The sequence below is a fragment of the Plasmodium gallinaceum genome (genome assembly GCF_900005855.1).
Source record: "Plasmodium gallinaceum strain 8A genome assembly, contig: PGAL8A_v1_98, whole genome shotgun sequence".
Taxonomy (NCBI): Eukaryota; Apicomplexa; class Aconoidasida; order Haemosporida; family Plasmodiidae; genus Plasmodium; species Plasmodium gallinaceum.
Genome location: NW_021628265.1, coordinates 1067 through 17368, shown reverse-complemented (window position 1 = coordinate 17368; position 16302 = coordinate 1067). Strand labels below are relative to the sequence as shown.

At 20.2% G+C, this 16302-nt stretch overlaps 1 protein-coding gene across 1 annotated transcript, besides 3 other annotated features; it reads right to left on the bottom strand.

Annotated features, from left to right (window-relative positions):
• Positions 1-1695: 1695 nt before the first annotated feature.
• Positions 1696-2116: a repeat region.
• A 1301-nt stretch (positions 2117-3417) lies between these two features.
• Positions 3418-3991: a repeat region.
• Positions 3992-4025: 34 nt separating this feature from the next.
• Positions 4026-4727: a repeat region.
• A 1992-nt stretch (positions 4728-6719) lies between these two features.
• On the bottom strand, positions 6720-14875 carry PGAL8A_00329300 (reticulocyte binding protein, putative; the record flags this gene model as incomplete). Its single annotated transcript, XM_028672320.1, has 2 exons — positions 6720-14689; positions 14821-14875. 2 exons carry the CDS (start codon positions 14873-14875, stop codon positions 6720-6722), a joined length of 8025 nt encoding a protein of 2674 aa, XP_028528884.1.
• Between the last annotated feature and the right edge of the window lie 1427 nt (positions 14876-16302).

The window sequence follows — 16302 nt, the reverse complement described above, 5'->3', positions numbered from 1 at the left end:
AAACAATTCAACAATTTATGAGACATTCATATAAAATATTTGTAATTGTTTTAATAATCACTCCCTTATTAATTACACAAAAGGTGAAAGAACAACGCAAAAAAAAATAATTACATTATATTTAAAAATTACTATATTTTTATCGTTGAATTTTTTTAATAAATAAAATTACACGATAAAGTGAAATATAAACTAGCTATAACTAGTAAGCATGCTATCGTTAAATTAATTACTAATAATAAATTAAAAAAAATGCACATATTTTTTTATATGAATTCTAATACAAATAAATAAACATTAAATAATGATTTTACATATAATATAATCAAAATTATTTATTTTATTAATTAAATCATTTTCAATGTAATAGTCTATTTTGAATATAATAAAAAAAGGTTTTACAAAAACATGGTATAAAATTTATGTTTTATGATTATGTTGAATTGTTTCCATTACATTATTAAAAAGAATCCAGAAATATAATTATTCAGTGAACATCATATTAATAAAAGAAATTATTTACTTATTTAAATTAATGATTTGTTAGATATACTAAAAAAAAGTTCCAATACACATTTGCTATCAAAAAAAAAAAAAAAAGTTATTACTTTTTTTTATTTTAGTAAATTGCTTCTGTAGAGTATACTTTTATTTTAGAATTTTTTTCTAATTATTGATTGTTGTCGCGTGAGACTTTTATTTCGTCAAATCCAATTAATATTAAGAATCATAAAAAAATTTAATTCGAAACTTAAAAAGAAAAACAAAAGTAATTTTGTTTTTATTAATACTTAATTTTCATATATTTTTAAAATACCATTAATAATTTCATTTCAAATACGTTAGAATACAAAAAAGGATTATTTTAAATACAATCAACATTTTTAAGAAGGGATTTAAATTTTTAATTAAAATGGGGATAATTCTTATTAGTGTAAAGATCGTTTAAAAACAATATATGCTCAATTATGTAAACTGCATATATAAAATTTACTCATTTGTAACGTCATTATAATTTTGCAATAATTTAAGTTATTAGGGAAATATATACATGCTCTTTATTAATTGTTTGCTAGATAAATAATATTATCAATATATATTGAATAATTTTTAAGTAAACAAAATGAGAAAAAATATTTTAACTTGTGCAAGCTAAAACACAAAGAAAATTTACTCACATAAACTAGTACAATGAAAAATAACATTTGAATTATAAGTGTATTAAAAAAGATACTATCTTTAAAAATATCATAAAAAAAAAAAATTTTAATGATTATTATTTCATTTCCTTTTATTTTTTTTTACAAAAAAAGAGTGGCATCTAAAAAAAAATATTTTTTCTTTTTTGTCCTAGAGGAATGACAATGTAGATTTTTTTTTTTTCAAAATATTAAAAATGTAATACTAAATGTAATGTATATGGAATATTGTGTAAATTAACTAAAATATTAATTGGTTTTTAAATAATATCACAGACTTCTCTTATGTAATATTTAGATTAATAAATAGAATAAAAGCATTTTATTTTGTGCGTTCTAAATTAAGGGGATAATATAAAATAATAAAGCGTACACTGAAATAGTTATGCAAAAAGTATGTACACTAAAAAAAATATATATACGATATATTTTTTTTTGACGTATAAAGCTGGCTTATGAAAAAAAAAAATTTTTCTTTGAGAATGGATTAGTGCGGAGTTGTTTTATTAATTGCCTGTTCGACGACTTTGCTAGAGTACTAAACAAACAAATTAATAAAGATCATGTAGAGTTGCCTCTACGGTTTTGATGTATTTATATATATTTTTATATGCTTTGAACGAGTGATTCTTAATTATGTGCTCTACTTCGTTCAACATTCTTTAATTTCAATAGGCATTTATTTACTTTAATAAAAATCCATATTTTTATTAAAAATTTAAATCCTTATCGAATTTTGATTATTATTTAATTGTAATTTATTTATTTCTTTGTTATAAGTTATATTCAGCATTTTAAATATATTGCTGTTGAATAAACAAATATAAAAAATTAGGAAAAATGCAAATCAATTATATGAATATTAATTACTTTAAAATTTTATTGTCATATGTATAAAATTTTCTCTCACAAATTAAATATATAAATATTATGCAAATTAAACTCTTTTATGTAAACATTATTATCTTTTTAAGATTTCATTTTTGCTGGTACTAAATCTCACTCTCTCTTTTAATTTTACCAATTTTTCTCTCCAATTAAATCATTTAAAAAAAAATAAATATATTTTTTTTTTAGGAATACCCATTTTTCAAAAGAAAAATATCTCAAAAAAAATTCAATAATTTTTTTTTTTTTTTTTTTTTTCTCGTGTGCACAACCAACTAGATATTCTTCATATAGCTAGTTCTTTTTATTACCAAAAAAGTTAATGAAGCCTTTTATTAACCACCCCTCCTGGTATAATGAATCTGTGAATAATTTCCATTGTTATAATATGTAAAATGTATTTATGTAGTCTACTTTGTTGAAAATTTTTTAGCTTTTAAGAGGTATTCATTTAATTTAATAAGAATTACATTATATATATAAAAGGCATAAATCATCGTTGATTATTTATTTGTACTTATATATATTTTTAATTATGTTACGAAAAACCATTAACGCTTAAGTATATTATGTTAAAATAAACAAACACACATAATTAATAAATGCAATTAAATTATATATTTAGCATACATAAAAATTTTATTAATATTTAAATAAAATTTTCTCTTAAAAATTCAAAGTACAAATTCACTACAAAAGAAACCCTTTTTGTAAAAAAAATACAATGGTATTTTCTTTTTTTTTTCATCCTACAATCTTTTTTAAAAAAAATAAATATGCTTTTTTATTTATTTGATGTTATAACAAGAAAAAAATAAATTAATTAATATATTTTTTTTTTTTCATAGCACTTGCATGGTTAACTATATAATTCCCATATAACTATTTATTTTTATTTTCAAAAAGATTAATAAATCTTTTTATTAACCAGGAGTTTATAGCTTTTTTTTAAGTTAGAATGTAATATTAAAAAGAGAATACATTTTGGAGTGTTGTGTAAATTAACTCTAAAAAAAAACGATTAAATAGTAAGTAGTGTCTGATGTTAATAAATATTTTTAATTGAAAGTTTTAGTAAAATTAAAATTAAATTAAGTACAGTCTACTCTACATGCTCTTTATTAATTTTTTTTGCTTCATACATGGAATGTTATTGAACAGGTGGTTACTAAAAGGCTTTATTAACCTTTTTTGGAAAATAAAAGAACTAGTTAAATGAAGCATAGGACGTCGGTCACAAACACACACAAAAAAAAAATCATCAAATTTTTTTTTTGTTGGTACTTTTTTTTAAAAAAAAATGTACAAAAACACTCAGGAAAAAAATTTGAAAAAAAAAAATGCAAAAATCGTCAGGAAAAAAATTGATTAAAAAAAATCAATTAGAAAAATATTTGTTACAAATAAATAAATAAAAAAAAAAAAAAAAAAAAAAAGAATTTTTTTTTTTGGGGGAAGGAAATGAAATAATTTTTGTGATGAATTTTGTAAAAGAAAATTTTATACATATAACAATAAAATTTTCATGCAATTAATATTCGTATAATTTTTGATATTTGTAAATAAATGTTTATGTTTGTTAATTCAACAGCAATATATATTAATTGCTGAATGTAACTCATAATAAATAAACTAGTAATTTACAATAATTTATAATTAATATTTAATAAGGATTTAAATTTTTAATAAAATTAAAGATTTCTATTAAAGTAAATAAATGCCTATTGAAATTAAAGAATGCTGAATGAAATAGATTATGTAATTAAGGATAACTCATTCAAAGCATTAAAAAAATATATATAAATACATCAAAACCGTAGAGGCAACTGTACATGCTCTTTATTAATTTGTTTGTTCAGTACTCTAATAATGTCACCGAACTCCCAGTTAAAAACAAACAGGTAATTAATGAATGAATATTCTACGTCTCAACTTGAAATATATAATTCACTAATTGATTTATTAATTGCCTATTCTGTGACATTGCTAGAGTACTAAACAAACATATAAATAAAGAGCATTTACAGTTATTTCTACTAATTCATTGTGTTTATGTATAATTTTAAATTCTGTAAAGTAAATAAACTGTATTTATGTAGTTTATTTCGATAAATGCTTATTGTTTACAAGAGGAATTTATTTAATTTAATAAATATCCCTATTTTTATTAAAAATTTAAATTTTAATTAAATATTAACATTAATGAAATATATTTTTACTTATAATGTTTTGAATATACTTTAGCAACTCAATTCCACTGTTTCCAATTTAACAAACATAAATAATTAATAAAATACAAATTAAATTATATAAATATTATGAACTTGAAAATTTTATAATTATGTATATAAAATTTTTTCTTTAAATTCAAAATAAAGTTTTTTACAGAAAAACACTTTTCATAATAAATTATTTTTTATATTTTTCATTCATCATTTTCTTTCTTGATCCATTCAAAAAATTCCTTTTTAAAAAAAAATAAATATATTTTTTTACGTATTTAATTTTATAAAATTAAACAAAAAAAATTAACAGATAATTTGTTTTTTTTTTTATTTAGTGCTCGTATGGATAACTGAGTATTTTTTCATATAAATTTTTTTATTTTCAAAAAGGTTAATAATTCATTTTATTAACCATTAGTACATAATATGATATTATTTTCTAATGATTTATTAATTGATCTTTTAAATATTTTTATAGAATTTCAGATTAGTGATTTGTTAATTGACTAGCTAAGCATATATGCAATATTTGAAACAGTCATTCTAACAAACAAGAGAATGCAAAAAAATTTATACCTATTTTATTTACTAAAAAATCACTAATAGATTATTATATACTCTATATACATTTATGCTATATGAGATAAATAAATTTAATTTTTATATTACCTTTTCTTTTAATCACGTTTTCAATAGTTTTTTATTTCCAGATGTTATCTCTTATTTATTAGAAATTAAATCATTCACATTCCAATTTTATATAATAGAAAAATGTCAGCTTTTTTTGTTTGTTTTTTTTTTTTTTTACGTCAACGTTAAATTAAATTACTTTTTTTATTTTTTCCCTTCCAAAAAGAAATTTTTTATAAATATTTATCTGTACATTCACATTTTTTTATAATTATTTTAATATGAATATATTTATATGCTAAACTAGTTATACATATTTTGTATGTACTAGAAATTTTTATGAGTAACATTTTATCATATTAGTATTTGAAAAAGAATTGTAATAACTTTTATTAGTCAAATTCATAATTTTCAGTGTTATAAATGTTTATCTATATACTTCATATTTTTTATATAATTCATATTATTTAATTCAATTTACAATATTTTTATTAACATTAACCGAATATGATAAATACAATAATTCAAATATATATTAATTTAAATTCATTTCTGTATTTTCTGATATTTTTTAAAAAATTCTTTTATTTTAAACATATTTTCTATTTATATCATACTATGTGTGAATACTTGCACTGTTATAAATTATATATCATTAATTTTTTTTTAGCCATTTTTCATTTTTATTTTATATTATTTTCTTTATACCACTTCATAGTTTTAAATAAAGTTCTCAACAAATTATTTTAATAAAAATTACTTCATATGAATTACTTCTAATTTAATTTTACTTTTTAGTATCAATTATATTCAAATACATTGTCATTTTAACAAAAAAATTTTAGGATTAAAACATATCATCTATAATTATTTTTGAAAATATATTTTACATTCTACTTATATTAAATCATCATTATTATTATCATTAAAACAATAAATGATAATATCCATGTAATTACTATTATTCATAAGATCAAAATTATAGAAATGAAAAAATTTAAGTTATATAATACTTCTATTGATATTATTTCTTATTTTTTATATTTTTATTTTTTTTTTTTTTTAATTATTATAATATAACACTTTTTAATTTTGTTATTTATATAAGTAGCAAATGATATATTTAATATTATATTATTCTTATTTATCCTATTTTCATTTTGATTTTTATGAGTTTTTTTACTTTTTATTTGAATAAAGTAAATATGAAGTAGATTAAAGTACATAATATCTTCTTCATTGAATATAATAATTTAATCAGTTGCTATATAAATCTCTTTACATATTATATTGAAAGATGATTTAATCTATCTTAAAATTAATATTATAACAATTAAAAAAACATTTAACAAAGTTAATACTAATACGTATTATATCCATTCAAACATTATTTTAGAGTAATTATATGAGTACATAAAAAAAATAAGACTCCGAATCCATATATAAATTACAAATTTCATCCAATAAGGTAATCATTTTGTTTGTTTATAAAAATTTGTTTTTAATTACAATTCATTTTTAAATAAAGTTAATTTTTTTCATGTATATTATTTATTATTGTGTAAAAAGTAACATGATTTATTAAAAAAATATTGTATATTATGAATAAAAATTCGTAATGAATAAACTTTTAATATCTCCTGTAATACCATAAATTATGATTATTATTTTAAATAAATTCTCATCTATTAATACCAAAAAGGAAATAATATATATATTCATAAATAATGTAAAATAAAAAAAAAAATTGAACTTCAAATGTTTTTACTTTATAACATTAATAGTCATCAAACAAATTTACTTCAATAGCTATATCCTTTTCGTCTAAATCAAAATCATCATTGTCATTTTCATATTCCTGAAACTCTTCGTCTACAATTTTTGGATCTGATTCTTCATTTTTTTTGGAAGCAATAAAAGATATACCAGAGAATAACAATAGTCCACCAAATATTCCTCCTGCTAATTTAGCATTAGAAGCATCAAATTTACCTTTTTCATATTTATCATTTCCACCATTTGACTCCTTATTATTTCCATCTTCAAACTGTTTTATTATATTTTCATTTTCTTTTATAAGTTTTTCTATTTTATCAATTTCATCAATTAATTTTTTAATATATCTTTCTCCTTGGTATATATATTCTTGAGAATTTGAATATGCCATAAAATTATCGCTTTCTGATATATTATTAAATTCTTTATCCATTTTTTCTTTCTCATTTTTCATTTTTTCCAATATATGTTTCATTTTAGATTTTCTCTCTTTCAAATAATCATTATCATTTTGAATATCAACAATTTCATCTTTTATTTCATTAGAATTATTAAATTTTTTCATAACTTCTTTTTTCACTTCAACTTTTTTAGTTATTGTTTTTATTTTTTCATTATGAATATAATTATTTAAACTATCATTTGTCATTCTTATAATTTCATTTAAATAACTTTTTATGTTATTTTCTATTTTTTTTGCATCTAACTCCCTTTTAATGTTTTTACCTGTATTTTCTAATTTTTTCATAATTTCATAAATATTTTGAAATATTTGATTTTCTTGTAATAATATTTCTTTATTCTTCTGAATCATATACCGTATATGTTCAAAAATACGTTTTGATTCGTTTGTTTTTTCGTTTGTTCTTTTAACAGATTTATTTGATTCATTAGCTATTTTCTTATTTTCTTCATCTGATAATTCATAATTATTCTCGTATTGATAAGATTCCGTATCATTTAGTAATGTTTTTGTTCTTTCTATTAAATACGAAATGTGATCTACATACTGTTCCATATCTTTGTTTTCACTGAGACTATCATCCTCTAATTTTCTCATTTTATCCAACTCCATTTTAGCTTTTTCATAAATATCATTATATTTTTTTAAAGATTCCTCTGTGTATGGTGATTCAATACGTTTTGATTCATTTTCCATTTCTATTATATAATCCTCTATTACTTTCAACTTATTTTTAGAGTCTAATAATTTTTTTTCTTGAATATCTGGAAACTGCTCAAATGATTTTGCAATATCAAAGTATTTCTTAGCATTCTCTTCCATTTCATTTAATTTAGCATCATGAATATATTTATAAATATTATTTATATCACTTTTTTCCTCTTTCGATTTTCTATGATGCTCTTTTAATGTTCGAAATGCATTATCTGCATCAATTTCACTTTTCGTTTCACTTATTAAAGGAAATATATTTTGCATGTTAATAATGGTTTCTATTGCATCTTTTTCTTTTCTTTTGAAATCCTGAGCGAACATATTTGCATCTTTAAGATGAACTGATTCATATTTGCTTAAAGGATTTTTTGAATGAAATTTATTTGAATTACTGACGTCACTAGTCATTAATTCATGATTGTTTTTTATATATTGAAAACAATCATTAATATATACTTTTATTCTTTCAATTGATAATTTATCATTTGATATTTCAATATCAATATGTGTAACAATTAAATCTAACAATTCAAATTTAGAATTTCTAATTAGTTCTGATAGCTCATCAATAGTAGCATTATTTTTTATAGCTTTATTATAAATGCTGTTTAATTTATCCATAATTTCATCGATGTCTATTTTTATCTTTTGTAATATGATGATTGACGTAGTATCATTCCTTGAATTTTCTACTATATTCTCTAAATCATTTATAGAATTTTTAAACTCAAAATTAATAGTATCTATATCTATATTTAATTCATTCTCTATTTCACTTGATTTCTTTTTGTATGAACTTATCAGCTCCTTCAAATCATTGTATTTAGCATTATCCTTAAATATATTATCATATTCTTCAACATAAATATTTGTTTCTCTTATTTTAATACATTTCTCATGTAAACTATTTATTTTACCTGAAACATCATTTATTTTATTTTTAGATTCTTTAATTTTTTCTTTCAATTCCATTATTAATTTTATTTGTTCAATTATATTATCAGCTTCATTAATAATATTTTTACCTTCGTCTTCTTTGTTATTTATATCATTTAAGGTTTCTTCTATTTTTTCAACAATTTTTTTTGCATTATTTATAGTTTCATTTCCCGATCCTTCCTTGATATCTAGAAAATTTGCTATTTGAATAATATCGTTATAAATTATATCTGCTTCATTCTTATAAGAATATTTTGTTTTAATTATATTTATTTCATTATTTTCACTTTTTATTTCATCTAGATAATCTGAAGCCTCGATAACACTACCAGAATTTTTAATATTTTCCAAATTTATTTTAATTTCGTCCAGATATTTATCTACTTTTGAATGGTCTTCCATGGCTTTTTTATTTGTGATATCAATATTTTCTTTCATAATAGACATTAATTTTAATCCCTCATTATTTTTTATATTGTTAACATCATTTAACAACTTTTTCATTTGTTCAATTTGTTTTTTAAGTTTTTCTTTTTCTATATTTCCCTCTTCTTTTTTTTCTTTGGCCTCTTCATGAGTTACAGGACCCAAAACGCTTATAGAAAGATTTTCAATTTTTTTATATGACTCATTAAAAGTATCATATAATTCATTCACTTTTTTCTTAGCATCCTCTAGTTTTGGTTTTATGTCATTTTTTTTTTCTGAATACTTTGAAAAAAATTCAATTGAAATATCAATCATTGAATTTATTGAATTTTTTATTAATTCAATGTCCTTATCATTATCAGCTTCTTTTTTTATTTCTTCTAAAACTCCTTCTTCATATGTTTTCTTCATTTTTTTCAGTTTTATTTCCATGTTATCAGCATTATCTTCTATTTGTTTTAATTTTTTCTCTTCATTAAGCAAAAGAATTTCGGAATTTTTTATCATTTCTAAAGTATCAGAAATACTTTTTAAATAGTCTTGCTCTATTTTTAATTTATCTGATATGTTTCCTTCACTACTCTTAGGTTCAGTTGATATTGAGTTTATTGCGTTTTGAACATTGCTGAAAATATTTTTTGTACTTTTTTCTATTATTTCAATTTCTGATAATGATACATTTGCATTATTTTTAATAGATTCTATTTCAATAAAAGCACTGATAGATTTTTCACTTTTTCCTTCATCTTCATTTTTTATAATATTAGCTTGTTTCTTTAATTCTATTAATTTCTTTTTTGATACTTCTAATAATTTTTCAATATTATCGTATACATTTTTTATAAGGTTAAATTTTTTGTTTATTTCATTTTTTTTTTTTTGAGATTTTATTTTTTCTGCTAAAATCAATGATTCATTTAAAATGTCATTTACTTTGGTCTCATATTCAGATGCCAATTTATAATTTTTGTCTGCTCCTTTTGCATTTTTATCTGCTTCATTTGTATAATTTTCAGATTCATTTACATAGTTTTCTATCCTTTCTATTGTTTCATCTGTGATTTCTTTTTTTGTATCTTGATTGTGACTTTTCAGATATATAATTTTATCTTTATCCCTTATAACATTATGGTAATGAATTGATGATGCTCCTTTGTATTTTTCAGCTTCTATTGAAGATTTATTCATAATTTTTACATTGTCTGAAACAGCATTTTTAATCTTTTTAATTTCTTCAATATTATTGTCGATATCATGTTCCTCTAAGTTAATTTTTAATGAATCCTTTAATGTTTTTGCATTTTGAAATGAATCTAGTATTATACTTTTAGTAGTTTCCGACTTTTTTAACTCATTTTTTGCTTTTTCACTTTCTTCCTTGGCTCTTTGAACATTATTTATTATTTCACTCATAATATTTTTAAAATTTTCTGATACTAAAGTTTTTTCCATATTTTTAATTTCATCTAAGTTATCGCTTATTATGTTCCTAAAATTTATAGAATCTATCATATGCTTTTCAACATCTTTTTTGATTCTATCAATTTCATTTAAATTTTCATTATCATGTGCTTCTTTTTTTAACTTGCCTGCTTCTATTTCTAGTTCAAGTATTTTGTTTTTATTTTGCTTGGCACTGTTGACATATTCTTCGCAATTGAAGTTTTTTAATTCAGCTTCCTTCAGTTTCAATTTTTCTTTTAACTGTTCAACTTTTGTTTTAAGATCCTCAATTAGTTTCATCTCATTCTCAGCTTTTTTTTTTTCATAATTTATCCTTAAAAAATAATCATCAATGAATGCTTTATCATATTCTAATTTTTTAATATTTATATCTTGTATTGATTGTTTACACCCTTTTTTAAGTGAATTTAATTCTTCTGATATCTTAGTCATTTCTACATAAATATTTCTTATATTAGTTTCAGGAACATTTAAATTATCCACATTTTTATTCTCTCCTTTAATTTTATCTGTTTGTATTTTACATCTCTTTTTTATATCTCCTAACCTTCCTTCATACGAACTAAAACTATTTAAAATATTTTTAATACCTTGAGCTATCTCACTTTGTTTTCTCTTGATATTTTCATTTTTTATTTTTTCCATATCTTTTTCCGAATTGAAATTTTCGAAATTTTGCTTTGTTGATTTTAAATTATTCAAGATTTCATCTATATTATTATTAATCTCGTGCTCTAATTTTAATACACGATCATAAAATAATTTTGCAATGCTAGAATTGTGATTCTGAATTAAATATTCAATATCTTTTTGTAACTTTATGCTTTTTGATTTAAGCTTATTTATTTTGTCTGTTATGTTAGTGATTTTAATTTTTTTTTTTGATGCATCTTCTGAGTGAGTACTTCCATCTTTTATAGACTGAATATTATCAACAGTTTTTTTCGAGCTTTCAGTAGATTTTAGTAAGTTAGTTGATTCTTGATTTAGATCATTAGCTTCTTTTATTATATCATCTATTTCATTTATTTTTTCTTTTAATTTATTTAATATATTAACTTTTTCCTCTTTATTTATTAAAGTATCCTTATTAATTTTATTATTTTCTGCATTAACTTTTTCTTTTAAATTACTCATATCTCCTTTAAAATCATTAATGGATTTATTATTTTTATTTGATACATTTAAAATATAGTTAAGAACTTTGAAAATTTCTATTTTTTCATTTGAATGTTTGATGGTATTCACACTATTATCTATCATATCAGTTATACTTTTAAAGTTTCTTTGATGACCCATTAGTTGGTCGTTTATTTTCTCTTTATTAATATTTTGTTTTAAAATTATAAGATCATTAATAACCTTAATTCCCTTAAACTCCACAAAAAATTTTTCTACTACACTATACAAATTGAACTGATCTTTAATAGTATTTATAATTCCTTTTTCATTATTTATTTGTCCGGAAATTTCACCTTTATAGTTAGCATGATTTTTGCTAAAATTTGTTGCTTCATTAAGGATGTTACTTCTAGGAATGTTAGTATTATCTTCTTCAATATATTTATTCAAATATTCATTTTTCATTTTTATAATATTACTTTCATAATTTTTTAATGTTAGTTCTTTTTTTTTATAATCTGATATTTTTAATGATACTTTATTTTTAATACTTTTAAAGTTTTCAAATGAAATTTTCATTTTATTGTATAAATCTTCAATTAATTTAATTTTAACATCATTCTTAAGTTTCTTGGAATCGTTTATTGCATGTATTGTATCATTTTGTGATTTTCTAGCATTTATTATGATGCTATCCATTTTATTATACATCTGCTTGGCTTCATCAAATATTTTGTTAAGATCATTTAAACCATATTTTTCATAATGCAATTTACTTTTTTCTATTATAAATTTTGATATAATATTCATTGTGTCAGATTTAATAGCATTATTTAAATTATTATTTGCTGTGTTAATTCTTTTTTTTATTTCATTCATTCTTTTTGTATGTTCTTTCAAATCACATGATGATCCATTAATTAATGCTTCAATTGTTTTTAAATCTTCATTATCCGTTCCATTTAAATTTTTAATTTTATTTAAATCACTTATCTTTAATTTTATTTGTTCTAATTTATTCTTAATAGAGCTTATAATATTTTTTTTAGATTTGTCTTCTTTCTCTTTCAACGTTTTTAGTTCATTATTTTTTTGTAGAACAATAACTTTAAGCTTTTTAACTTGATCTGATAATTCTCTTAACTTATTATAATCATGATTCAACTGATGAAATGAACTATTTATTAATTTTATATCACTTTCAAAACTGTCTCTATTTTCTAAGAAATCCAAAATTTCAGAATCTGTCCTATCCATAGAAATAAATGATATTCCATCTTTTGCCATTTGTATTAAATATTTTTTCGTGTTTATAACTAAATATTGTTTGTTAATATTAACACCTAAATGTTTCATGTTGTCATTATGAGCATTTATTTTAGAAAATTCATTAATAAGTTCATTTTTTTTACTAGAAAATGATGAACTATGATAATTGTTTGATAAATACTGTATGATTTTAGAGATCTCCTTAATAATGTCATTTACATTACTTAATATAGTTTGTGAATTTGAATTAATTTGTGCGCTTTCTAATAACAAATTCTTAGGATGTGCTAACGCGATTAACATATTTTCTAAATCTCTTTCCGAATTTCTAAGAATATCATAAAATTCTTTTTTTTTAAGTTCAAAAATTTCTCTATATTTTAAACTCATGTTGTAAGCAAGTCTAAGTTCACAGGTGGCTAAAATAAAATGGAAAGATTTGTTCATTTTTTCTGTATTTTCAAAATTAAACGTTCCTATATTAGACATTGAAGTTATTAAATAATTCCTTATATTCTTTATATATTCTCCATTTCCTGTAAACCAAATTTCATTATAATGAATATCTGTTATTATTTGTCTCAATGCTTTCGCAGTTTCTTTTTGATTTGGTTGTTTGTTTTTATACGATAATACATAAAGTGAGAATGTAGTAAAATTATTATTACTTTCCATAAAAGTACTATGCTCAATATCATATCCATTAATCTTATCTTCAGTACCTTCTATATAATTTACACAGTCAGAAGGAAATGATTCAAACGTAACACCATTTATTTTATACTTTAAATTCATGTAAAGTTTTTTGTTTTTTTCAGTACATTCCCAAATAGTAGCATCTATTTTACTATTATAATCAGTTATCAACCTTTTAAAATCCTTAAGTTGTACGATTTTTTTATTTCCTTGTGTCTTATTGTTAAGTGACTGTATATATTTCATTTTACCTTCTACTTCTTTTCTAGCAGATTTATAGTAATCTAAAGTTTTTTTTGTGTATGTTTGTAACTCGCCTAGTTGTGAAACTATGAAATCATGTTTCGAATTTTTATGCTTTGGAGGTCCACTATCTATTTTATATGCTAGGTATATGCTTACATTATCATGAATGTCTTTCATTAAATTAGAATTCGTATCAATTTTTTTAATTAATTCTGAATAGCTTTTTGAAATATCATTGTTATTTAATAAAGAATCTACCATTTGAGTAAATAGAATTTTTGTATTATTTAGATCTTCATTTTTTTTTTTTAAATTATACATTTTAGATAAATTACGTTTATTTTTTTTCATATGAATAGGATTCATTTGTTTTTTATATATTGAAGAATTTTTTAAATCTATGAATGACATAATTCTAGATAAATATGATTGTTGTTTCGCTTCTTTTTCTAAATTGTTACTTTTTTTTTTGTGCTTGTATTCATTTAAAATATTGTAATTTTTAGGAATTTTAACAAAATACTTTTTTTTTTTGGAGCTATTTTCTATGTATGAATAAGGTGATAATTCTTCTATGTCAGCTTTGAATTTATTCGATTTTACTCTAACATTTTCTTTTTTACTTAAGCCTACATATAAATAACATAGAAATTAAATTATATTGATATGTGAAATAAAAATAATAAATATTTTCGAGAAATAAATAATAGAAAAGTAAATTTAATAACACGTGTTTATATACATAAGTACATACTATTACCTAAAATTACAAATGGCATTACCAAACATATTAAGCGAAAATATGTTTTTTTCATTATTATAACAAAATTAATATAATTATTTTTTCTTATTTATAAAAATAATTATAATTTATGTAAAATGTATTTACATTTTCTACATATTGCTTGTGAAGGTATATTTATATAATTCTTTCTTAATTGCAATAAACATTTTAAAATAAATATAAAAAATAATAAAATTATATATACATGTGTATGATTTATTACAAAAATTAATTAAAATTAAAACGTAAATGATTGAGTGGATTAAATAAAAAATATAAAACTAAAAAGAAAAGGACAAAATAGTTTTAAAGTTAATATTTTTATTTTTAAATAAAAATCATATATGTATATAAATATATGTTTCTAACAGGGTAGAAAATTTATTAATGTTATTTAGTTATATTAATTATTTATTAAGAATGATATAAATATAAATCTATAAAAAAAGTCAAAAAAAACAAAACAATACAAAATTAATATGAATATATTTATATTTAAAAAAATAAAAAAAATAGGATTAATAATATTAATTAGTAAATTATTCTTGAAGTATAAAAATAAATTTACAAAATAAAATTGTGTTGAATAATAAGTCTATTATATACTATAACCCAAATGAGAGGAGTCTTAGTTTTTATTATTTATTTTTATGAAAATTCAACCTTAAAATTTTTTTTTAACTTACAACATAAAATATTGAAAAATCATTGGTAAAGTGTAACAATACAATTAATAAAAAAGAAAATTTAAGCTCTTAAATGAAGATAGTTGATTGTAAAAATATGGGATATATTTATTTATGCATGTGGTTTATTAATTGGGTGTTCGGTTACTTTGCTAAAATATTGAACAAACAAATTAATAAAGATCGTGTAGAGTTGCTTCTACGGTTTTAATGTATTTATATATACTTTCATATTCTTTGAAGGAGTGATTCTTAATTATGTAATCTACTTCATTCAGCATTCTTTAATTTCAATAGGCACTTATTTACTTAAATAAAAATCCTTATTGCACATTGATTATTAATTAATTGTAAATTATTTATTTATTTGTTATGAGTTACCTTCAACAATTAATATATATATGGTTGTTGAATTAACAAACATTAACAATTATTTACAAATTTCAAAAATTATACAAATATTAATTACATGAAAATTTTACTGTTATATGTATAAAATTTTCTTTTACAAAATTCATTACAAAAACATATTTCATTTCCTAAAAAAAAAATTCTTTTTTTTTTTATTTATTGGAAACATATTTTTTTCAAATTGATTTTTTTTTTGTGTGTGCAGGGTTCAGGGTTTAGGTTTAGGGGTTCAGGGTTTAGGTTTAGGGGTTCAGGGTTTAGGTTTAGGGGTTCAGGGTTCAGGTTTTAGGTTTAGGGTTCAGGGTTCAGGGTTCAGGGTTCAGGGTTCAGGGTTTAGGGTTTCAGGGTTCAGGGTTTAGGT